Source organism: Puma concolor, chromosome D4 (assembly GCF_028749965.1).
Source record: "Puma concolor isolate L17-30 chromosome D4, mPumCon1.1.hap2, whole genome shotgun sequence".
NCBI classification, from domain to species: domain Eukaryota; kingdom Metazoa; phylum Chordata; class Mammalia; order Carnivora; family Felidae; genus Puma; species Puma concolor.
In genome coordinates this window covers 42803363-42826126 of record NC_141679.1, presented here as the reverse complement: position 1 = coordinate 42826126, position 22764 = coordinate 42803363, and the positions used below count along the sequence as shown (strand labels likewise).

The 22764-nt window shown below is 36.5% G+C and overlaps 1 protein-coding gene across 3 annotated transcripts in view; it reads right to left on the bottom strand.

The window, feature by feature from the left end:
- CNTLN (centlein) overlaps positions 1–22764 on the bottom strand; it is a 329566-nt gene that overhangs the window by 80516 nt on the left and 226286 nt on the right. For 2 of the 3 annotated variants that reach the window (XM_086685372.1, XM_025934944.2), the window contains exons 16-18: positions 14870–15050; positions 10789–10882; positions 10485–10708 (exon numbers count right to left, since the gene is read on the bottom strand). In XM_086685372.1, the coding sequence (XP_086541498.1) occupies positions 10485–10708; positions 10789–10882; positions 14870–15050 (499 nt within the window). The remainder of the gene's footprint in view (positions 1–10484; positions 10709–10788; positions 10883–14869; positions 15051–22764) is intronic. The other variant, XM_086685371.1, reaches the window with a different exon arrangement.

The window sequence follows — 22764 nt, the reverse complement described above, 5'->3', positions numbered from 1 at the left end:
ACTTTTGGAAATAGTATCATGCCTCCTTAATACAAGACACTGGGGATTAGTTAATACTGCTATTAACATACAGAAATACCATTTTAGAGGGACAAAAAGGAGTATCATTTTCCTTTAGAAAACACGTAGGGCCATTGTGCAAATCAGGGTTCAGAAAATTAAATGCTTACAGTTACCAGAAAGGTAGCACAAATAAGTGAAGTGGGCCTGGTAGGATTTTTGACAAACAGAAGACAGTAGGCCTCATTCTTCTTGAAAGCACCATAAGACTAACTCTCCTATCAAAACCATAACTTCCAACACTTTCATGATACTATATAATCTATTAATTGATTTGTAAACTTTATAGTTCTTTCATTTAATGTCACCAATGCCTTCACTTTCTTAATGTAAATGAATATTCAGTCTTGACCTATTTATCTATTCTTCCAATTCTCAAAACTGATTCTCTAGTTCCTAATCACAAAAGTCTGTGGGATACTTTCACTTATACGTCATATTACTACTTCAACATAATAAATTAAAAACGGAATTATTCTTGTATTTTATGCTAACCTTAAGAAAGAAGAATGTCTCTGGGAAATGTTGCATGCAGGAAGTGATATATGAAGCAGGCTTTAAGTGATATGCTAGATTTAGAAGGATATAAAGAAAAGTGGAAGGTACTTGAAGTAGAAAACAATTTTTTAATCTTTAAAAATTTTTTTAATGTTTATTTATTTTTGAAACAGAGACAGAGCATGAGCATGGGAGGGGCAGAGACAAGGAGACACAGAATCTGAAGCAGGCTCCAGGCTCTGAGCAGTCAGCACAGATGCGGGGCTCGAACCCACGAACCGTGAGATCATGACCTGAGCCAAAGTCGGACTCAACCAACTGAGCCACCCAGGCACTCCTACAATTTTTTAATCTTGATAAGAATATGCATTATCATATCAGTATCTTGGCAAAAAACTAGTCATAAATCAAACTTCATTCTTTCATTGAGAATGTACTTTGACCTTAATTATGCAGATTCTGTGAAAGTTGTCAAAGAAGTATAATACATGGTTTTTGTCTTTGAGGAGCAAATTAGCTGTTAGATACAACAGAATTCACAAATGTTAAACTTTAAAACTATTAAATGTAAAACTGTATAAAAAGTCAACTTTGAAAAGTAGAAAGACTATGGAGTTAAGATCAAGAAAAGTAGAAAGACAACGGAGTTAACATCAATTCTTTAAGTCTTAACTGCATCATATACAATATGAGGATTTCCTCTTTTTGGGTTGGCATAACAAGTCAAGACATAAAAATCAATTAATGTAGGTCTTCACATCAACAGGCTAAAAAATAAAAATCACATGATCACATCACTAGTTGCAGGAAATCATTTGACAAATTCAACATTTATTTATAGTAAAAACTCAGTAAATTAGGAATAGAGGGGAGCACCCTCAACTCATAAAGAATATCTACAAAAGCCCTATAACTAACATCATACTTAATGGTGAGAAACTTGAAGCTTTCCCACTAAGATCAAGAACAAGGCAAGAGATCTCCTCTCACCCTGGCTTTTCATCATACTGGAAGTCCTAGCTAAGTCAGTATGACAAGAAAATGAAGTAAATGGTATACAGAATTGGAGGGAAGAAATAAAACTGTCTTTGTTCACAGACAATATGATTGTTGATGCAGAAAATCAAAAAGAACCAACAAAAAACTCTTGAACCAAATAAGTGAATATGTCACAGTTGATGGATAAAAGGTTAATATATTAAAGTCAATCCCTTTCCAACATACCGGCAGTGAACAAGTGGAATTTAAAAGCGAAACACCTGTCCTTCCCTGTTCCTGCTCAGTCTCTCTCACTCTCAAAAAATAAACATTTAAAAAAGTGAAACACCATTTACATTAGCATACCTAAAAAGTAAATACCTTGATATATATCTAACGAAATATGTATAATGTCTGTACGAGAAAATATAAAATAGTTTGATAAAAGAAATCAAGGAAGAAATAAATGGAGATGTTCCATAGTCATGGAGCAGAAGATACAGTATTGTCAAGATGTTAGTTCTTCCCAATTGGCTCTTTGGATTCATTGCAATCCCCATCAAAATCCCAGCATGTATATTGACAAACTGACTCAAAAGTTTATATGAAGAGGGGTCCTTGAGTGGCTCAGTCAATTAAGCGTCCAACTCTTTATTTTAAAAAAAAATTTTTTTTTTTAACATTTATTTATTTTTGAGACAGAGAGCATGAACAGGGGAGGGTCAGAGAAAGAGGGAGACACAGAATCTGAAACAGGGTCCAGGCTCTGAGCTGTCAGCAGAGAGCCCGATGCGGGGCTCGAACCCATGGACCACGAGATCATGACCTGAGCCGAAGTCGGACGCCCAACCAACTGAGCCACCCAGGCGCCCCTTAAGCGTCCAACTCTTGATCTCAGGTTCATGAGTTGGGCTCCATGTTGGGCATGGAGGCTACTTAAAAAATTAAAAAAAGGAGAGATGAGTAAATTCTAAAGTTTATATGAAAAAGCAAAGACCCAGATTGGTCAATACAGTATTGAAGGAGAAGAACAAGGTCAGAAGACTTAACACTACCTGATTTCAAGATTTACTATAAAGGTACAGTAATCAAGCCATGTGGTGGTAAAAGAATAGATAAATAGGCCAGTGGAATAGAACACATAGCCAGAAGTAGATCTACATAAATAGAGTCAATTGATCTTTGATAAAAAAGCAATCCAATGGAGATAAGATAGGCTTTCTAACAAATTGTGCTAGAACACTTGGATATATACAGGAGAAAAAAAAAAAAGAATCTAGACACAGACCTTATACCCTCACAAAAACTAATTCAAAATGGATCACAGACACAGGTGTAAAATGCAAAGTTAAAAAATTCGTAGAAGAGGGGCGCCTGGGTGGCTCAGTCGGTTGAGCGTCTGACTTCGGCTCAGGTCATGATCTTATGGTCTGTGAGTTCAAGCCCCGCGTTGGGCTCTGTGCTGACAGCTCAGAGCCTGGAGCCTGCTTCAGATTTTGTGTCTCCCTCTCTCTCTGAACCTCCCCCGTTCATGCTCTGTCTCTCTCTGTCTCAAAAATAAACATTAAAAAAAAAAAATTCGTAGAAGATAAAATAGGAGAACCTCTAAGTGATCTTGACTGTGGAGATCACTTTTTGGATACAACACCAAAAGCATAATCCATGAAAAAAATAACTGATAAGCTAGACTTCATTAGGATTCAAAACTTCTGTTCTACAAAAGAAAATGTCGAGAGAATGAGAAGGCCCACCCATACTGCTACAGACTGGAAGAAAATATTTACAAAAGACACATCTGAAAAAGGACTGTTTTCCAAAATATACAAAGAATTCCTAAAATTCAGCAGTAAGAAAACAAACAACTGAATTAAAAAGTGGGCAAGAGACCAGACACCTTACCAAAGAAGACAAACAGATGGCATATAAGCATAGAAAAAGGTGGTTCACATAATATGTCATCAGGGAAATGCAAATTAAAACAACAATGAAATACCCCTGCACACTTTTAGAATGACCAAAATCCACAACACTGTCAACAAATGCTGGTGAGAATGTGAAGCAATGGGGGTCTCATTCATTGCTGGTGGGAATCAATATGGTAAAGTACTTTGGAAGACAGTCTGGCAGTTTCTTACAAAACCAAACATATTTGGGGGGCCTGGGTGGCTCAGTCAGTTAATCTTTTGACTCTTGGTTTCGGCTCAGGTCATGATCTCATCATTTGTGAGTTCAGCCCCACGTCAGGCTCTGTGCTGACAGCTGGGGATTCTCTCTCTCCTTCTCTCTCTGCCCCTCCTCTGCTGGCATGTGCTCTCCTTATCTCTCAAAATAAATAAATAAACTTAAAAAAAACACAAAAACAACAAAAACTAAACATATTCTTAACATATGATCCAGCAACCATGCTTCTTGGTATTTGCCCAAAGTCACTGGAAGCTTATATGCACATAAGAACCTCTATAGGGATGTTTATGGTGGCTTTATTCATAATTGCCAAAACATGGAAGCAATCAAAATGTCCTTCAGAAGCTGAGTGGATACATAAACTGGCACATCCAGACAATAGAATATTATTCAATGCTAAATAGAAATGAGCTATCAAGTCATGAAAAAACAGGGAGGATATTTAGGTGTATATTATTAAAAGAAAGAAGCCAATCTGAAAACCCTTTATATTGTATGATTATATATGACATGTGTCTATATGTAGAATGTCAACTATATGACATTCTATAAAGGCAAAGCTATGGTGAGAGTAAAAAGACCTGTGGTTGCCAGGGATTGAGGCAAGGTGGGGGGTGGGCAGCAGAGGATAAACAGGTGAAACATAGAGGAATTTTAGGGCAGTGAAAATGAATATATGAACAGAGATATATCATTATACATTTGTCCAAACCCAAACAATACCAAGAGTGAACTGCAAACTGTATACTTAGGGTAATTAGGATGTATCAAAGTAGGTTCAACAATTGTAATAAATGTACCTTTCTGGTGGGGATATTGATAATGAGGGAGTCTATGCATGTGGGGGGCCATGGAGTATATGGGAAATCTCAGTACCTTCTTTTCAATTTTGCTCTGACCTAAAGCTACTCCCTCTAAAATAAAGTTTTAATAAAAGGACATACAATTGCATTGTTCTCAAATTCTGCCTTCCACAAAACACTAGAACACAGTTCAGGCAAGTTCTCTGACACCAAGGATTGCCTCCCCTCCAGTTTCCAAAAGCATGTTCCTCATTTTCATTTGAAACCTCTCCGGAATACCCTTAATGTCCATATTTCTAGTATGAACCTCAAAACGCTTCCAGCATGTACTCATTACATAGTTCCAGAGCTGCTTCCACATTTTTAGATATTTGTTACAATAGCACTCAAAGCTAGCACCAAAATATGCATTACTATTCTTGGGTTGCTATAATAACAACAACCCAAACCCCATAGCCTGGGTAGCTTAAAAAACAGACATTTAATATCTTACAGTTCTGGAGGCTGGAAGTATGAGATCAGAATGTCAGCATGGTCAGGTTCTAGTGAGATCTCTCTTTCTCTTCCTATAAGGGCACTAAACCCACCATGAGGGCCCTTCCCTCATGACCTCATCTAAACGTAATTACCTCACAAAAGCCCCATCCCCAAATACCATAACATTGGGGGTTAGGGATTCAACACATGAATTTGGGAGAACACAGTGCAATCCACAGTGATAATAAGCCTCTTGAAATCCATGTTGTTATTTAAACAAATACAGAAAGGAAATTAATAAAATAATTCATCTATTCATATTTAAATGAATGACATGGAGTATTATACTTTCTTGAAACACATATTATTTCAGGGGAAAGCTTACCACAAAATAAATTTTCTAGTATGTAAAATACCACAAACATTTACATTTGATATCTGCCAGCTGATATATATAATTATTTAACACCTACTACAAAACATTTAAAAGATATTCTAAAAGGTGTTTTTACAGGTAAAGCTGCATTTTCTTTTATAATATGGTTCTGGTAGTTTGCTTCTATGAAACAATGCTGTTTAAATCCACATGATGACACGTATGTGGCTATCAAGGAGTTTCCACAGTTATGATACAATTAAGTAATGTTACTAGAACAAAAGAGGATAACATTTACACCTTGTTATTCTTAAGACTTGAGACTCATTTGTCACATGTTTCAGCTGAATTATGAGTAAGGCTCTTAGGTCAAAGAACTGAGCATTTAAACTGGAAAAGATAGTCTGTCAATATTATTAGCTTTAACAGTCTATTCCTTGATGCTTACTTTTGCAATACACAATGGAATATGTTAGAAAAAAGAAAACACAAGTTTTAATTAGAAGTTAATTTTAGGAAAATTAACTTTAACTATATTTTACTTTGTTGAATTTAATAATAATTGAAGTTAAGTGCTTTGTCTAACAGTAGGTTCTATACATCTAAAAGTGTTAGGCGTGCCTGGGTGGTTCAGTCAGTTAAGCATCTAACCCTTGACTTCAACTCAGGTCATGATCTCATGGTTCATGAGATTGAGCCCTCTGCCAGGCTTTGGAGACTGCTTAGGATTCTCTCTCCTTCTCTCTCTCTGCTCCTCCCCAGCTTGTGCATGTGCTCTCTCTGTCTCTCAAAATAAATAAATAAACATAAAAAATGATTAAAATGTTATATAGCTATTACACTTTACCATTATTTATTACATAAATAATTGTTATGTTGGTAGATTTTATTAATTTGAATGGAGAATGGTTTTTATTATATTGTTCTGTCAACCATGAATGTATTGTTCAGTAAAAGCCATGTAGATACTACTATTTGTTGGTATATTTTCCCATTTAAAACTAACATTAAAAAGAGTTTTACTGATATATAATTCACATACCACATTATTCACCCATTTAAAGTGTAAAATTCAATGGTTTCCAGTATATATTCACAGATACATTCAACCACTATCATAGTCAATTTTAGAACATTTTCATCACTTTAAGAAGAAACCCACATACTTCAGCATTGCTACCATATTCTTCTTTACCCCCAGCCCAAAGCAAACATGAATCTACTTTGTCTCTATAGATTTACCTATTCTGGGTATTTCATATATATGGAGTCACAAAATATGTGGTCTTTTCTAACTTGCTTCTTTCACTAAATATGTTTTTAAGTTGCACCCATGTTGTAACACATATCAATACTCATTATTTTTTATGGTTTAATAATATTCCATTGTATGTATATACCACAATTTATACTTTCAACAACTAATGGACATTTAGGTTATTTCTACCTTTTGCTTATTATTAGTAATGCTGCTATGAACAATACTGCCTTAATATTTACTATGCACTTGTACAAAGCCTTATGTAAGACAGAGGCAAGTACTTAGGCTTTCTCATTTCTTACCTGAGTATTCACAAAGCTCTATGAATGTATGTGTCCTCCAGATTCCCAGGAAGATGTCATAGCCTTTTGAAACTTTTATGGACATCTCATTTCCCAGTTTTCCTTTTAGGCTATTTGGTTAACATACTGTTTGACCTTAACTGGAATCTATCACTTCAGGCAGCTTGAAGTTAAAACACTTGCCTGTAATTGTTTTGACAATCCCATACCCACCAAACCTGCTAAGAAGGCTGCTCACAATGACTGGGATCAGAGACAGCTTTTCAACTGGGGTCTTCCAGGAAAGCATCAGACAGGTCAAATGATGACAACTATTTGGGAATCAGGCTTTGCAGGGGCTCTAGTTCCATTCCGTTTCTTCTGGTAGTTGCCAGGCTGCATGGGGGACATGAACCATCTTTATTCCCAGGATACTGCTGAGCTAGGATAGTAGGGAATGGGACCAAGGCAAATTAAAATGCCACACAGTGTCCTGTTCTTATTTAGATTCAGCTGTTTTTCTTGAAGAACACTCCCTAGACTGTTGCAAGTCTTTGGTTAATTTCCAGAATTTCCTAGAGGAATTATAAGTGTTCCTCAATGTACATAGAAAGTCTCAAAAAATGCTTTGTAGTTTTCATGTAATATGCTTTTATTTGATCTCCAAGGAACATATGGCTTAGAAAATGATGAGGGAGCATGAGGTAGGCTGAGGGGTAAAGCACAAGCTAGCACCTCCTCCCCACCCCACCACCCCAGGTGGGATCTGAGTGATATTCCTTGGACACTCCTGGCTGCCCAAGAACAAAGGAAAGGGGTTTAAGTACTTGCCATGGTGATGTGGGAAACTAAGGCAAATGAAAAATTAAATTCCCTTACTGCCTACAGCCCATTGACAAGGCCTTGAACCGGGCAGAGTGACCGTCCTCCAGGAGCTCAGCTGTCTCGATGATGACAGTTTGCCAGGGACAAAAGAGAACCTTAGCTTAACATTATCCCAACCTCGAGGACCTTGTAAGTCAACTTCCGTTATCTCAACTCCCCCAAGATATATGCTGGCAATCATATTCCAAGCTTATGGCCCCCAGATATGCATCTAAAGGGTCTCATGACTGAGGTTTTATTAAATGGTAATAAGTGGCATTTTCCTAGAAAAGCTAGCCCCTGAAGGTCCTGGAAACCTTGCTCCCAAAATTCCTTAGAGACTTACCCTATCCTTGACCCCCTCCCAACCTGAGGATATATAATGAGTTACTGTCACAACCCCATGCAGTTCTTCCTGCCCGTGGGTCCTGTCCCCATGCTTTAGTAAAATCACCTTTTTGCATCAAAGATGTCTTCAAGAACTCTTTCTTGCTTGTTGGCTCCAGACCACCACACCATCACCCCAAAACTTCATCACAAAATTTGTGACTCCCTTGATCCATCAAGTGTCTTAGAATTATTACATGGATCCTTACTTAGAAGATTAGGTTCTGCACAAAGTGCTATGAAGATGTTGATTCCCAATAATGTTTGCTTGTTTTTAAATTTCTTTTATGGAGGAATAATCATCAAAACCTTTATGCTAATAGTGATACATGTTACAACGTGGATGAATGTTTAAAACATTATGAGAAGCAAAAGATGCCAGACACCAAAAGCCACATATTCTAAGATTCCATCTGTATGAAATGTCTGGATAGGCAAATCTTGAAGGGAAGCAGATTCTGCCATCCCAAGATATGTCTCTTTGGCATAAGGATTGTTTTGAGCTAAAGGCAACCAAAACCCAGCAGATTCAAGAAAAACTCTTTATCCATTCCTTTCAATTGCCTAAATTTACACTGGAAAGCAAGTCTTACCAGGAAGAGAGATATTATCAGAAATACTTTTTTACCTAAGAAATTTATCTACATAACAAAACAACCTTTGTTTTCCAAACATCTCCTCTAGACTTCCTGTGAAAGTCCTCCCTCCCTTTGTATCCCACACCTCCACCCCTTTCCTTAGCTCAGGATGTTATATAAACTTCAATTATCTAGCTGCCTTTTGGGTCTCATTTTTTATGGGGCTTGCATACACATGAAATTAAATTTTTTTTCTTCTATTAATCTGTTTTATGACAATTTAATTATTAGACAAGCCAAAGAACCTAGAAGGGAAGAAGGAAAATTTTTTCTGCCCATACAATTATATAGACAGAGTATAGATTAGTAGTTGCAGAGAGCTAGCAGAGATGGGGGAAGGATGATGGATAAAAGGTACAGGGTACCTTTATGAAGTTAGGAAAATGTTCTAAAATTGATTTTGGTAATAGTTGCACAATTTTGTCTATATTGTAACAACCATTGAATTAAATAAGAGAATTTTATGGTATGTGAAATATATGTCATTAAAGTTATTACAAAAAAAAATTAATAGTGGGTGATTTAAATACTTCACTCTCCATAACTGACAGACCTAGACAGAAAATCAGCAAGAATATCGAAGAGTTGAACATCATTATTAACCAACTAGACTCAATAGATATATAGAGAACACTCAATCCAACAACAGCAGAATACACATTGTTTTCAAGTGCACATGGAATATTCTGCCATATCTACTATTTGTTAGGCCAGAAAATAAGTCTTAATAAATTTTTAAAATCCAGATGGTAGAAAGTAACTCTCAGTGTAAGTTTGGAACATGGGTCAGATCTGGTTTATTAGGCTACTTTGGGAATGAAGCCAGAGACAGTTCTTATTAGTATAACTACTATAATATTAATCCTTTATAATTAAAACATTTACTAAGTATTGCTTGAATCAAAGCACTAGATATTAGAAGTAGAAAATTTAAGCATAATTTAAAATTATGTCTGAGTGATTTAAAAATTACTTTCTAGGGGCGCCTGGGTGGCTCAGTCGGTTAAGCAGCCGACTTCGGCTCAGGTCATGATTTCACGGTCCATGATTTCGAGCCCTGCATGGGGCTCTGTGCTGACAGCTCAGAGCCTGGAGCCTGTTTCAGATTCTGTGTCTCCCTCTCTCTGACCCTCCCCCGTTCATGCTCTGTCTCTCTCTGTCTCAAAAATATAAACGTTAAAAAAATAAATAAATAAAAATAAAAATTACTTTCTACATTGATGAATTCTGACAAATTTTCAACAAAACATTTTTTATACAAGCAAATACCTTTAAGAACGGAGACTTAAGGAATAATCTTTTCCTTTCCATGTGCTTTAAGATTAAATTATGATAACCAGCAGTAATTTATAATGTGTCTACAAATTATTGCAGAAAACTCAATTCAAAAAGCATAGGTAAATTGTAAGAACACATTAAAATAGATATTTATGTTAAATTCTTCACATTTTATACTAGTATTTGTAAAGAGGAACTGAGGCAATTACTATTTAATAATTTGATTTATAATGATAAATTCTAAGTTTTAGACATGGGCAAATTAAGTGAGATAAATGCATTAATGAAGCCTGTCCTTAAAATGTTATAACACAACAATGAACAGGAACAACACATGTAAAACAAAATATCCACCTTGATAATATAGTCTATTATAATTGATTTTTAAGGTTCCTTTACCTTTATTGTCTGTCTGCTTGTCTGATATCGTTGATCAGATACTTGTTGCTGCTGAAGGAGTTTTTCATTTATTTCTTTATATTCTTTTACAGACAATTCCGCTGTTTTTTTGGCATTATGAAGTATGCTGTTTTGTTGTTGTAAAGATACAATACGTTCTCGTAATAAAATAATATTGCTATTTGACTTCTGGGAAGTTATATTTTTCCACTTTTCTCTGTTAACTATACAAAAAGAATGTTCATAATATTTTTAAAAATACATTAAATTAAAAAGACATTGTTAATTTCATATATATTCTTACCTCTGGTAGGAACTGTTGTATGAGAACTCTTTTGTACATTACCATTCTTCTTTTGAAAAGTTTGCTTTCTGGCATTCTTGCAATGAAAATAATCCTAAATTTGAAAGTTTATTAAAAATTACATTATTACTCAATAACAACTTCAAGTGAATGAACATAGTAAATAATATTTCTTTACCTAAAAATATATTTATTAAAAATATATATATATTTATGCAAACTCAAAAAAATCTAAACAAATTCTATAATTGATACCAAGAACTTATAAATGAACATAAATGTGCATTAAAGTTGACTTATCAACTAGCAGGCAGAAGATACAAATACAATCAACCCTGAATTAGTAGGAATTTAACCTGTGGACAGTTTTAAAATCCAGGAGTAAATACAGTAAAAACAACAAAAATAAAATAAGAATAATTTAATATCTTATTCTCTGGGAACCTAGGTCCTTTTGTCAAATACTGTTATCTGTTGCATGGAGACTGATTAATCCCTTCTGACAAATAAAGCTGACAAATGCTGATGGTAATAAAGTAACTTTCCTTTAAATTGTATGTTTTCCTCAGGACATTCTAAAATGAAGACATGACTTTTGTTCCAAAATATTTCACCAATTTTAAAAAGGATTGGAGGCAGGGGAGAGGGTAGGAGAAATGAGGAAAGGGAGTCAAAGGTAAAAGAAAAAAATTAATTTACTTGTCACAGTCAGCATTCCATTCTGGGATATGGATAGAGTTTTATAGCCCATTTACACAAGGATTTATTGAATATTAGGACTCCTAGAAACCATCTAATGCTTTATATATTTTTAGTATTTTTCACTATATGTGTATATGTAAAGCTCTGTATACCATTATTCAAAATGATATGTGTTCTCTGGGGAAAAAAATATCCATAAATGAAGGAAAAGAAAATAAGTGACCAGAAAGCCTATTGCCTGGAAATAACCATGGTCAAAATTTTAGGATATTTTCATCTAGGTTATTCTGGAGAATGAACAAAAATGGCATTATACTATTCATATTATATTGAGTCTGCTTTTTACCTTTACTATACCAGAAACATAAGATAGCGTTTTGATATTTTGAAACACAAATTAAAAAAAAAAATTTTCTTATCATTGCCCCAGGAATTTCAGATTTGTAATTAGAGATGCCAGCAGATTAAAAAAATTTTAAAACGCTTCTCCAAAGCAAAAATTTAAATAGGAACATGTTTCTAAAGTATTATAAATCATACTACTAAAATATGTGGTCATATCGAAGAATTTATTGGCTGGGAAACAGGTACATTACTAATCTAGAAAATTCTTTTTAAAAAGGATTTTTTTTTCAGAGATCCCAATTCCAGAAAAAATAATTATAATAAAAATGGTAGAAAAAAATAAATTTTATCCAGTGTTACTTTGGCAATGAGCCAAATATTTTATCTAAGATAGGGTTGTCCTTTAAACCAATTACTTTTCCTTTGAACTTGTTTCATTCTCAAAATGTTTGTTTTTGAAATGCCTCATTTGAACTTTTTTAGAACCAGTATATCAGATATATATTTTTTTAAATGTTTCATTGCTATATTAGGCCTTAAGAGCCAGTCATGACACTATAAAAATGTCCCAGACAGAGCTACCAAATTACCAGTATTCGTCACCAGACCTGATATCAAGTTAACTGGATCTAAATTAAAAAGAACCATTTCCAGTATTATTATTTACTAAAATTTCAGAAAAAATTTAAAAAATTTTAAACTTTGAAATCAGCACACTTAAAGTGTCTTTTTAATATGGAAAAATGTTAAAGGAAACTCAAGGAACTCAAGATGAGAAATTTGAAGAAGCAAACCTAGGATATAGTATGTATCAATAATTTGCATCTTTTTTTTTTTTTTTTTTTTTTTTTTTTTTTTTTTTTTGCTGAGTAGTATTACATGGAATGGATATATCACAATTTACCATTCAACTATGGAAGAAAATTTTGGTTGTTGTCAGTTTTTCAGGTATTAGAAATAAAGTTGTTATGACCATTCATATATAGGATTTTGGGGGTAAACGCAGATTTTCATCTCTCTGGGATAAGTGTCCAAGAGAGAAATAGTTGGGTTGTATGATGTGTATGATTTGTTCTTTTCTTTTTTTTTCTTTTAAAGAAACTGCCAGTTGTTTCTCAGAGTGGGGTACCACTTTATATTATTATATGTGAGATCCAGTTTCTCTGCATCCTTGCCAGCATTCTGTTGTTTCCCAACAAAATATTTATATATTCAAAGTATGAGTCATTTGTCACATATATGGTTTGTAATACTTCCTTCCAGTCTATAGCATGTCTTTTTATCCTCTGAAGAGGTCCTTTCATGGAGCAAAATTTCTTAATTTTAATGATGTCTAACTTATTGATAATTTCTTTTAGGGATCATGCTTTTGATATCATCTCTAAAAATTATTCAGCAAGCCCTAAGTTCTGAAGATTTTTCCTTATGTTTCCCTCTAGAATTTTTATGATTTAATGTTATACACTTATATCTGTGATCCATTGCAAGCTAATTTTTGCACAAGGTGTGAGGTTCAGATATAGGTTCATTTTCTTGTCTAGGGATATCCAATTAATTACTCCAGCATTATTTATTGAAAAGACCATCCTTCCTCTATTGAATTGCTTTTGCCTCTCTGTCAAAAATCAGTTGTTTATACTTGTGAATTCATTCTAGATTCTGTATTCCATTATGTAAAAAATAAACCTTTCTTCCTCTCATGGTGGGCGTTTGTTGTAATCAGTCTTGACATGACACTGAGTGGTAGGAATTGATGTCACAATCTTCACAAAACAGTTATTTCTTATTAAAATTTCATTTGGTTCTTTTTTTATATCTTCTATTTCTTTGCTGAGACTTTCCATTGCATTCTTGAGATGTTCTATTTTTTCATTTGTTTCAAGTCTGTTTGTGACAGTTTGTTGAAGCATTTTTATGATGTCTTCTTTAAAATGCTTGTCATGTAGTTCCAACATCTGTGTCATCCTGTTATTGGCTTCTGTTGATTGTCTTTTCATTCAAGTTGAGGTTTTTCTGATTTCTTGGTATAATGAGTAATTTTCCATTGTATCCTGGACATTTTGCCGATTTTATTTTAACACTCTGGATCTTATTTATTTCTTCTAGCAGGCCTCCTCTTATACCATATTGCTGGAGCAAGGGAGCCACCTCATTACTTCCAACTGGGAATGGGAAGTCCCCACCAAAGAGGTTGGGGAGGAGCACCTCATTACTGCTTGGTGGAGGTGAAAGTTCAAATTCCCCAAAGGTTGATGCCATCCTGCCTGGGAGATGGAGCATGGACTTGTTTCTGCTCCTCACTTAGAGTCCAATGACAAAGTGGGGAGTGGGGAGTGAGAGGCTTTATAGATACAGGAGGTGTGACAGTCCCCATCTCTGCCCTTGGCCTTTGAAATCACCCTGCAAGGAATGGAGAGGGTCATCTTTTCACTGATGGATGAACTCAGATGTCTAGCTCCTTATATGGCCTCTGATGACAAGATGGCAGGGAGTCATTACCACTGGCCCCTCATTTTGTCTTCTCTAACACCACCCTGATGGGTGGAGGAGAAGTTGGGGGTGACTCCTTAGAGCCAGGTGAGAGTAAAAGCCTAGGCTCCCCACTAGGTCTTTATCAATGTGAGTAGAGGTAGGTTTGCAATTTTTTCTGTGGTATTTGGGTACAGTAGGGTGATTACTGTGTAAAAAATTTTCTATCTTGCTTGGCTGCCCCTTTCTTGGTCCTTTAACAAGAGAGAACAGGGTTTTATTGGGGCCTTTCATCGTGTGGCAGGTTTATTCAGCATCCAGGCTGGGATATATGAGGCAGAATTAAAACTCATAAAACTCACCAATCATATTTTTCCTTGAGTCTTGTGATTCCTAACTAGTCTTCTTAAGAAATTATTAAAAAGTTGAGTATTTTCACCGTATACTTCACAGAAAAAAATTTTTTTAAGGATGCAAATTAAATTATTAGCAACAAAAATAAGTTATGAAACATAAGATAAAATTAAAAACATAGCTTATAATCAAGGAACACTGTGTCATATACCTTTGGGGTCTTGCCATCTGTGTTTGAATATATTCGTACCATTTCTTTTCCTTGCGTTTGGCTCCCTTCTGTTTGGTCACTTTGTTTCTGGTCTCTTCCATCTTCTATAGCACTTATTTTCTGGGATGTTTCTACAATAATTGTTCCTAAATTTTGAGAGGTCTGTGCTTCGGGATCACTGCTTTTGGGAAAAAGAGGGGAACATGAAACGCAAGAAGAAGAGTTGTTAAATGTACCCATTTTAAGTTCAAGATCAAATACTGTTCTAGCACATATTGCACTTAAAGCTAGAAGTTTAATTTGAACATTTACTGGTTCTCTAAATTAAGAAAAAATTAGTCTAAACATGTTTTACAGTCTGTTATTTCTGTTAATTCTGTACATGACCTCAAACTTACTAAGATGAATAAATAAGTACAAGTAGGACTTCTTTAATTAACCTGATGGGACATCCACATTGGTGACTGAATTTGAACACCACTTACACAGAGACCTACTACTGCAGTAGAATGAGCAGCCTTAAGCAAGCACTGGCCTGGGACTAGAGTTCTGACTATATGGCCCTTTCAGTTACTTACTGTCTCTGGACCATGTTTCTTCACCTGATAAATGTTATATTGCATCAGTGATCCTGATTTTTTTCACAACCAAATATCCTCTTTATTACAATTCCCTTAGGTATACCATATTTGAAAAGTATATCTAGCAAAGAAAAAGAGTATGCCTATTGAAAAACAATTCAACATCTTATTTACTTGTCATCTAAATGAAAAGAAAGTAAATGCCAAAAAGAAGTGTTTTACAAAATTGTAAAATCTCATCAACAAATTAGAATATCTAATTAGATATTTATTAGATAACTAGATAAATAGATCTAATTAGATATCTAAATTAGAGTACCAAATGCCTGGTAGTGCCACTTCTGTAGTATTTCTACTAAGCGTTAACCTGGGAAGCACATGTTTTAATGCTGCCAGGATTGGAGCACTTACTACTTTCTGGGCCAGGGCAGAAAGCTTTAACGTTTCTCACAGGAAAGTTTTCCCTGAGTCTGAGACAAGTTTTGAATCTCCGAGGCTTTCACCCACTGATCTCAGTTCCATCTCTTATGTCCACTCATCATTCAGTAAAATGTCCATTCATCATTCATTGCTAAGCACCAATTATGTGCCAGGCACTCTTCTAAGCACAAAGGATAAAGTACAAGGAATAAAGGAGACAAATATCTCTGCCCTTATGCAGCTTTCATCCTAAAGGGGTGGGTTCAGATAACAAGAAAAATAAGTAAAATTATGTTAATAGTTTGTATTAATGAGAAGGAAGATTGATTGAAAGTGCTGAGGTTGAGTAGAACATTCAAGTAAGTCTAATTCCTTTTCCACATGGATGATCTCTTAAATATTTGGATATGGTCATTTGATGCTTGAAACATCTCGTAAAAAAACATCCCTAGCTTATTCAAACATTCCTATTATGTGTGCTTTTGAGATGTTTTTTCACCCTGGTCACTCCACCTTATCTTGATGGAGCATTATGTCCAGAATTCAATTTCATATTCCAAGGATACTATGTGAATTACTTAGTACAATTTTTGGTAGATGCAGACTAAAATTATGCAAGCTTTCTGGAATGTACATTGTACTGTAGACTCAAACAAGATTTAATTAAAACTTCCTAAAATATTTTTATGTATACTATTGCAAAGTCCCATATTTTCCCCATTGTATAGTTGAGCAACTGGCTCTTCCAGCTAAGTAATGGACCCTGTAGTCTTCTGTGTAACTCTATCTTCCCAGTCTATTGCTATCTTTGGGGATTTTTATTCTATTTTGTAAAGTACTTTTTACCCCTTTCTCATGTCATGTTATCCACAAGTTTGATAAACATGGTTTGTTGAAATTCTGTTTTTCGAGGTATGAACAACTCTTCCTGAAAATCACCCATCACTGAATTGGGCATTGATAAGTTATTTGTGCATCAGGACCCACAAAATGCAGGCTGTGCCAGTGGCCTGGCCTCTATCAGAAATCTGAACTAAGTGAGCTGCATTTATAGTAAACACCTGTTCTGAATAATAGTAATTTGCAATAGCTGAACTTTTTGTTTCATGGAAGAAAGCTTTATTAATTATAAGGGAAAGGAAATATAAGGAATTAAGCAACTATAGTAAACATAAAGAGGGAGAGAAGCATAGAGAAGAACAAAGAAGGATTAATACATCAAATCATGTACTCACAATATCCAACTTTCTGGCTAGGGAAGCCCTGCAATGAACTGCCAGGTTGGAGCCCCGGTTGAGGGTCCTGGGTGATTGAGGGTCCTGGGCCAGCGTCCTCCCCTCAGGTAAGACTTCCAACTAGCTATTCCAGCCAGGGCGATATATATACTACCCATGTGTGATTTATGATTAGTCATTAAGTTTGCCTAAGTGCAGTCCAGAGCGAGCTGGTTTTTCTCTGTTTCTCTTATCATATCACAATCTTAGGAGGCTGGGTGTCTGCATAGTCCTCTTCCCTCCCTGATCCATTCCAGGGGGCCAGCATGGTCTGGCTCAAGGAGGAGAGGCAAGTTAATCCCTCCTGGCATCAGAAACAGAAGGGCCAGTTCCAATCCTGAGGCCAGATATGGAAAGCCAACAAAGCCCTCCATGATTGTGTATGTGCAGATCTAGGCAGAAATGCATGACAGGTCACACAAAACAACGTCTATACAGAACACCTCACTGTCAAGGAAACCTAATACACACCAATCACAATCCTCCAACACAGCTTTAGCTAACTTACTTTACTCTACAGACCAGGACATACTGGTCATATAAAAATCAATCAATCAATCAATCAATCAATCAATCCGTAACCTCCCAGCCAACCAATCAATCCCTAACCTCCCAGCCAACTATGCCCTGTTTCTGCATTGCTTCTTCTATAAAACTCTTTCTTGCCCAAAACCCTTAGGAAGAGTGCACCATAGATTGCTAGGCAGCGTACTCCCTCATTCCATGGATTGTTTTCACTTGAATGAAGGACTTCACACTCATTTCTAAACTGTATTATTTTTGTCATTTGATAGCATGTTTTTGTAATACTGCTCAACTATGAAAGATAAATAGTCATAAATATATAAATACTAACAAGGTCATAATTATATAATAAAGTATTTTATATTCATACATGAAGGACAAAGTTCTGCTTTTCTCAGTATTCAAGTAAATTCCTTATATTTCAGACTATGAAAAGCTAAAAGAAATAGAATGTTCTAAAGTCCTGAAGGTCCACTGTGGGATTTCTAATTGTTTGAGTATTTTTTGCAGCTGAGTGATTCCTGAGAGTGTTCTGTCAGGCAGGAAATATAACACTTAATTCTCACAATGTAAAATCAAGTTCACTGCTAAGCAACTTAAATGACAATCTTATGTTTTAAGAGATATTGTATGATTCATCTCCCAAAATATGTGACCATCTGCACGTGTACCAATACGATGAAATTAGAACTGACTGTGTTACTTAGCTTTCATGTATCTATTCACACATACATACTCACGCATGAGTAAACTGCACCACTTCTATTATGAAGAGTGTGGTAGTATCAACTGGTGAGACATAATTAGCTGAAACTAGGATTTCCTTGAAGACAGATAAATGATTAGTGGGTTTTAAGCTGAGTAGGATTTTATCTCTAATGGCTTTTGAGAACAAGGAAGAAAATCTTAGGAGTCAAAAAGAAATGGGAATGCAGATTCATCCTTCTTCCTCACCTTCATCAATTTGTTTTCAAGGTTTTTTTTTTTTTTTTTACCTGTCTGAAGACGAGGGCTTGACCCAATGATCATTTAAAACAGTGGTTCCTGGGGCACCTGGGTGGCTCAGTCGGTTGAAAGTCCAACTTTGGCTCTGGTCATGATCTCATGGTTTGTGAGTTCAAGCCCCTGCATGGGGCTCTCTGCTGTCAGTGCAGAGCCTACTTCAGTTTCTTTGTCTCCCTCTCTTTTTGCTCCTCCCCCACTTGCACTCACGCATGCCCTTTCTCTCTCTCTCAAAAATAAACAAACAGTTGAAAAACAAAAACAAAAGAGTGGTTCCCCAAACTTGTCTACATATTGGAATCAGCTGGAGAGCTTAAAAAATAGTGAAGCTGTGGTAGAATCCCCTCCCTCAGGAATATGGTACGAAAAGACCTCAAGATAAGGGAAGGCAACCTGGCTGTGTGCATATGTGACGTCCCTCAGGTCCCTGTAACATGAGAGCACCCAATCAGCCTGTATGTTTATGCGTTACCCATATATGGGAGACAAAGAAATAGAAAATGCATAAAAGACTACACCACGTGGCATTCAGGGCTTAGGTTTTCAGGTACAAACTCTCTGAGCCCATGTCAGCACAAATAAACTCGCTTCCTGGTAAGAAAAGCCTCGGTGTCACCACTCTTTGTGCAAGAGTCCTTCTACAAAGCTTGCATCCCACCACAGAAGTTATGATTTAATTATTCTGGGGTGTGGCCTATGTAGAGGCTGCTTTCAGGCAAACAACCTGAACAAAAGAAATCTGAGTGAGGATGAAGGGCCCACAGTGACCCCCAAACCCCTGGCTGAATACAAATAGGCCCATTAGGCAACCCACCCAAGATATATGTAAGCCCTAGCTGACCAATGGGCTACTTACACTTGGGCACAGGTACCAAAAAAGGAAAATTCCATACATTCCCATACCTCCTCACCTTCCCCATTTAACTACAGCCCCCCACCATTGTCTTGTGGGAGACAGTCTCTCCTTTGCTGTCCTGCCTGCTGCTCCCTTGTGGGGTATTCAGTAAACATCTCTCTCTTTTGTTCTGCCTTGAGTGAATTCTTTTACCACCTATACCCCCAGTTTCCACCCAAAGGGGCTGCCGCACATTTGGTGGCCTCCATCCGATTGGAAAACCTCACATCTGAGCTTTGGAATCTTTATAAAATTCAGATAAATCTAATAGATGCAAACAAGTTTGAGAAAGACATTTTAAGATAAATTTCAGTTCTATGTCTCTGATTAAGAAATCTCCTACTTGTAAGGATGCCTTCCTCACTATACCAGCAAGAGATAGAGTACTCTAAATCCCTAGAAACTCTTACCAATGGCTAAGACAAGGACTTAAATCTGCATAACAACTTTACCCTTGAATACTGTGCTTTTCCTGATAACCTCCTGTGACAGACTCCTCACTCTCAACATCTTTTGTCTTTAGCTGAAGATAGTTTCAAGGTGATGGCATCAGTCATTTGGGGGAGTTACTCGGTTTTCCTAGGTCTCTCCCATATAAATAAGAGGTATACATGTTATTAAACTTTTTCCTGTTAATCTGTCTTATATCAATTTCATTATTAGACCAAAGACTCTAGACTTAAGGAAGAAGGGAAAACATTTCTGCCCCTACAGTTTTGGCAACCTGTGAAGGGACCATCACAACTCACTCCAGGGATGCGGCAGCTGACAGATTCTGAATTCTGGGACACAAGCTGGCAGAAGTTAAGAATTCTTACCCATCAGTCTCCTGGATCTCTGCATGTAGGGTCTGATGGAAGTGAGAATGGTAAGAGTCCTTATCTAAATTTAGACTAGCAGGAGACAATATTTGTGGAGGCTTTTGGTAAAATTTGGTCCTTAGGTAAAAATTTGTTATGAGCACTCTTGTTTTCTATTGATCCCTTTCCTCTCAGACTTGATAATTGCTTTCTTTTGTCTCTGTCATCTTATTCTGTGTCTTTAGAGCTTGGCTTTATGTCAGTGAGAATATTCTGTCTTTAAGTCTGTCAATGGCCAGATGAGAGATCCTTTGAATTGGAAAAACTTCTGTAATTGATTTTTTTAAAAATTTTTTTTAACGTTCATTTATTTTTCAGACAGAGAGACAGAGTATGAACGGGGGAGGGTCAGAGAGAGAGGGAGACACAGAATCTGAAACAGGCTCCAGGCTCTGAGCTGTCAGCACAGAGCCCGACGCAGGGCTCAAACTCACTGGCCGCAAGATCATGACCTGAGCCGAAGTCGGACGCTCAACCAACGGAGCCACTCAGGCGCCCCGAATTTTTTTTTTTTTTTAGAAAGCCCTTATCTTAAACAATTGTCTTATTGGTACCTATGGAAAGACCAAATTAAAAAGTGGACACAAAGAAGTGTAACAGCTAGCCCTAAGGATTTCCTTGACAATATGAAAGAACAGAAATTATATTCAGAACGAAAATTAGAGTCCATATCTGTGAGAATGATTCATTTTTAGAAATACCAAATAAAAGTTGTGCTGTCTAGTTAACAAAAGGTTTACAACCTATTGGAAATATGTATGAACCCCCCCCCCCCCCCCCCGACCAACAATTGAGTCCCAAGCCCTTAGACACTTCACTTCCTGGTTCTTCCCCACTCCATTTCATGGGCTTATTTTTCTCGGGCTTTGCTATGAGCATGCGCCAAAGAACTGAAGTCTCTGTGTCACCTCAAGAATGTACATTTGTTCCAATCAGACTACTTTTTGCCTTACACAGGCATAGGCAATGTCAGGGTAAGGCTATCATCTCTGTAGCACTCAGCCAATGAGGAATCAGGGGAGGGACTTGCACACTAGGAGATAAATTGCCTTTCCAAGTGTGCTTGTCCATCAGACACCCGCTCTTGCAAGAACGTTGATTAAAGCCTTGCTTCACTGTGCTCCCAGTATCTGTGTCCCTCCTTTGATTGGGTCAGTGGGCTTATTTGTCACAATATCTAAAATAAATTCCACGTTCTTCCACACCCATTTATCTCCAATTCCCTGTTCCTGGCCTTCTAGAATATCTTTCGGCTATCTGGGACTCTTGTTTAAATCTTCCCACCTCTCTGCAAGTTTCTACAAAACCAGAAATGTGGCTCTGGCAGCAATTCAGAGCTCACTGGTCACCAACCCTCAGACCTCACCTATTCAACTCAAACTGCTTGTAGTATTGGGACACTGGAAACAGAATTGTCCTGCACTTAAGAAAAAGGAAAAACTTAAATTACCCTGGACTTCTAATAAGAAGCAAATATGTCCCAAAAACTCCATCTTGGAGAAAACTTACTTTCTCTATGCCTTTGTGATAGAAGTTTTCTGCCCCCATCTTCTGTAGGACCTAAGAGCCATTCTTTAAAATGCAAATATTGGGGATAAGTTTCTCATCAAAAAAGAAAAGGGAGGTGGATATTTGGAAAATTGGGCAAATGAAATACTAAAGATCCAAGAGGTACCTAAAACAAAAGTCATTAAGGCTGACATAACTCCTACTATTTCCCTCTATCAGTCTTTACCTGAATGCTCACATTTCACTAATTCTTTGTCTGAACTGCCTTTCCACTCTGAAGAGACTATTAAAGTTACCTTTTAAAACAAAATCACTTGCGACTGGGGGCAATACTCCTCAGCTATCTTCCACTCCTTGGTCAAAGGCTGAATTAAGAGCCATAGTTAAAGAATTTCTTAAACTAAGGGAGAACCCTCAAAAGTTGTTGTAAATGGGTTACTTCCTGTGATTGGTGGAAAGATTAAAAAAGCAGAATATTAGGAGCGTCTGGGTGACTCAGTTGGTTAAGCATCCGACTTCAGCTCAGGTCATGATCTCATGATTTGTGAGCTTGAGTCCCATGTCAGGCTCTGTGCTGACAGCTCAGAGCCTGAAGCCTGCTTCGGATTCTGTGTCTCCCTCTCTGCCCCTCCTCCCACTCCTGCTTGCGTGTGCTCTCTCTCTCTTTCTCTCAGAAAAATAAACATTAAAAAAAAATTTTAAAAAGCAGAATATTAGATCCACAAAAGTTTTCATAAATGGATTACCTCCTGTGATTTGGTGGGTAGATTAAAAAAATAGAAATTAGATGGGAAGCTATGAGTCTGACTGAATTTGTGAATAAAGCTGA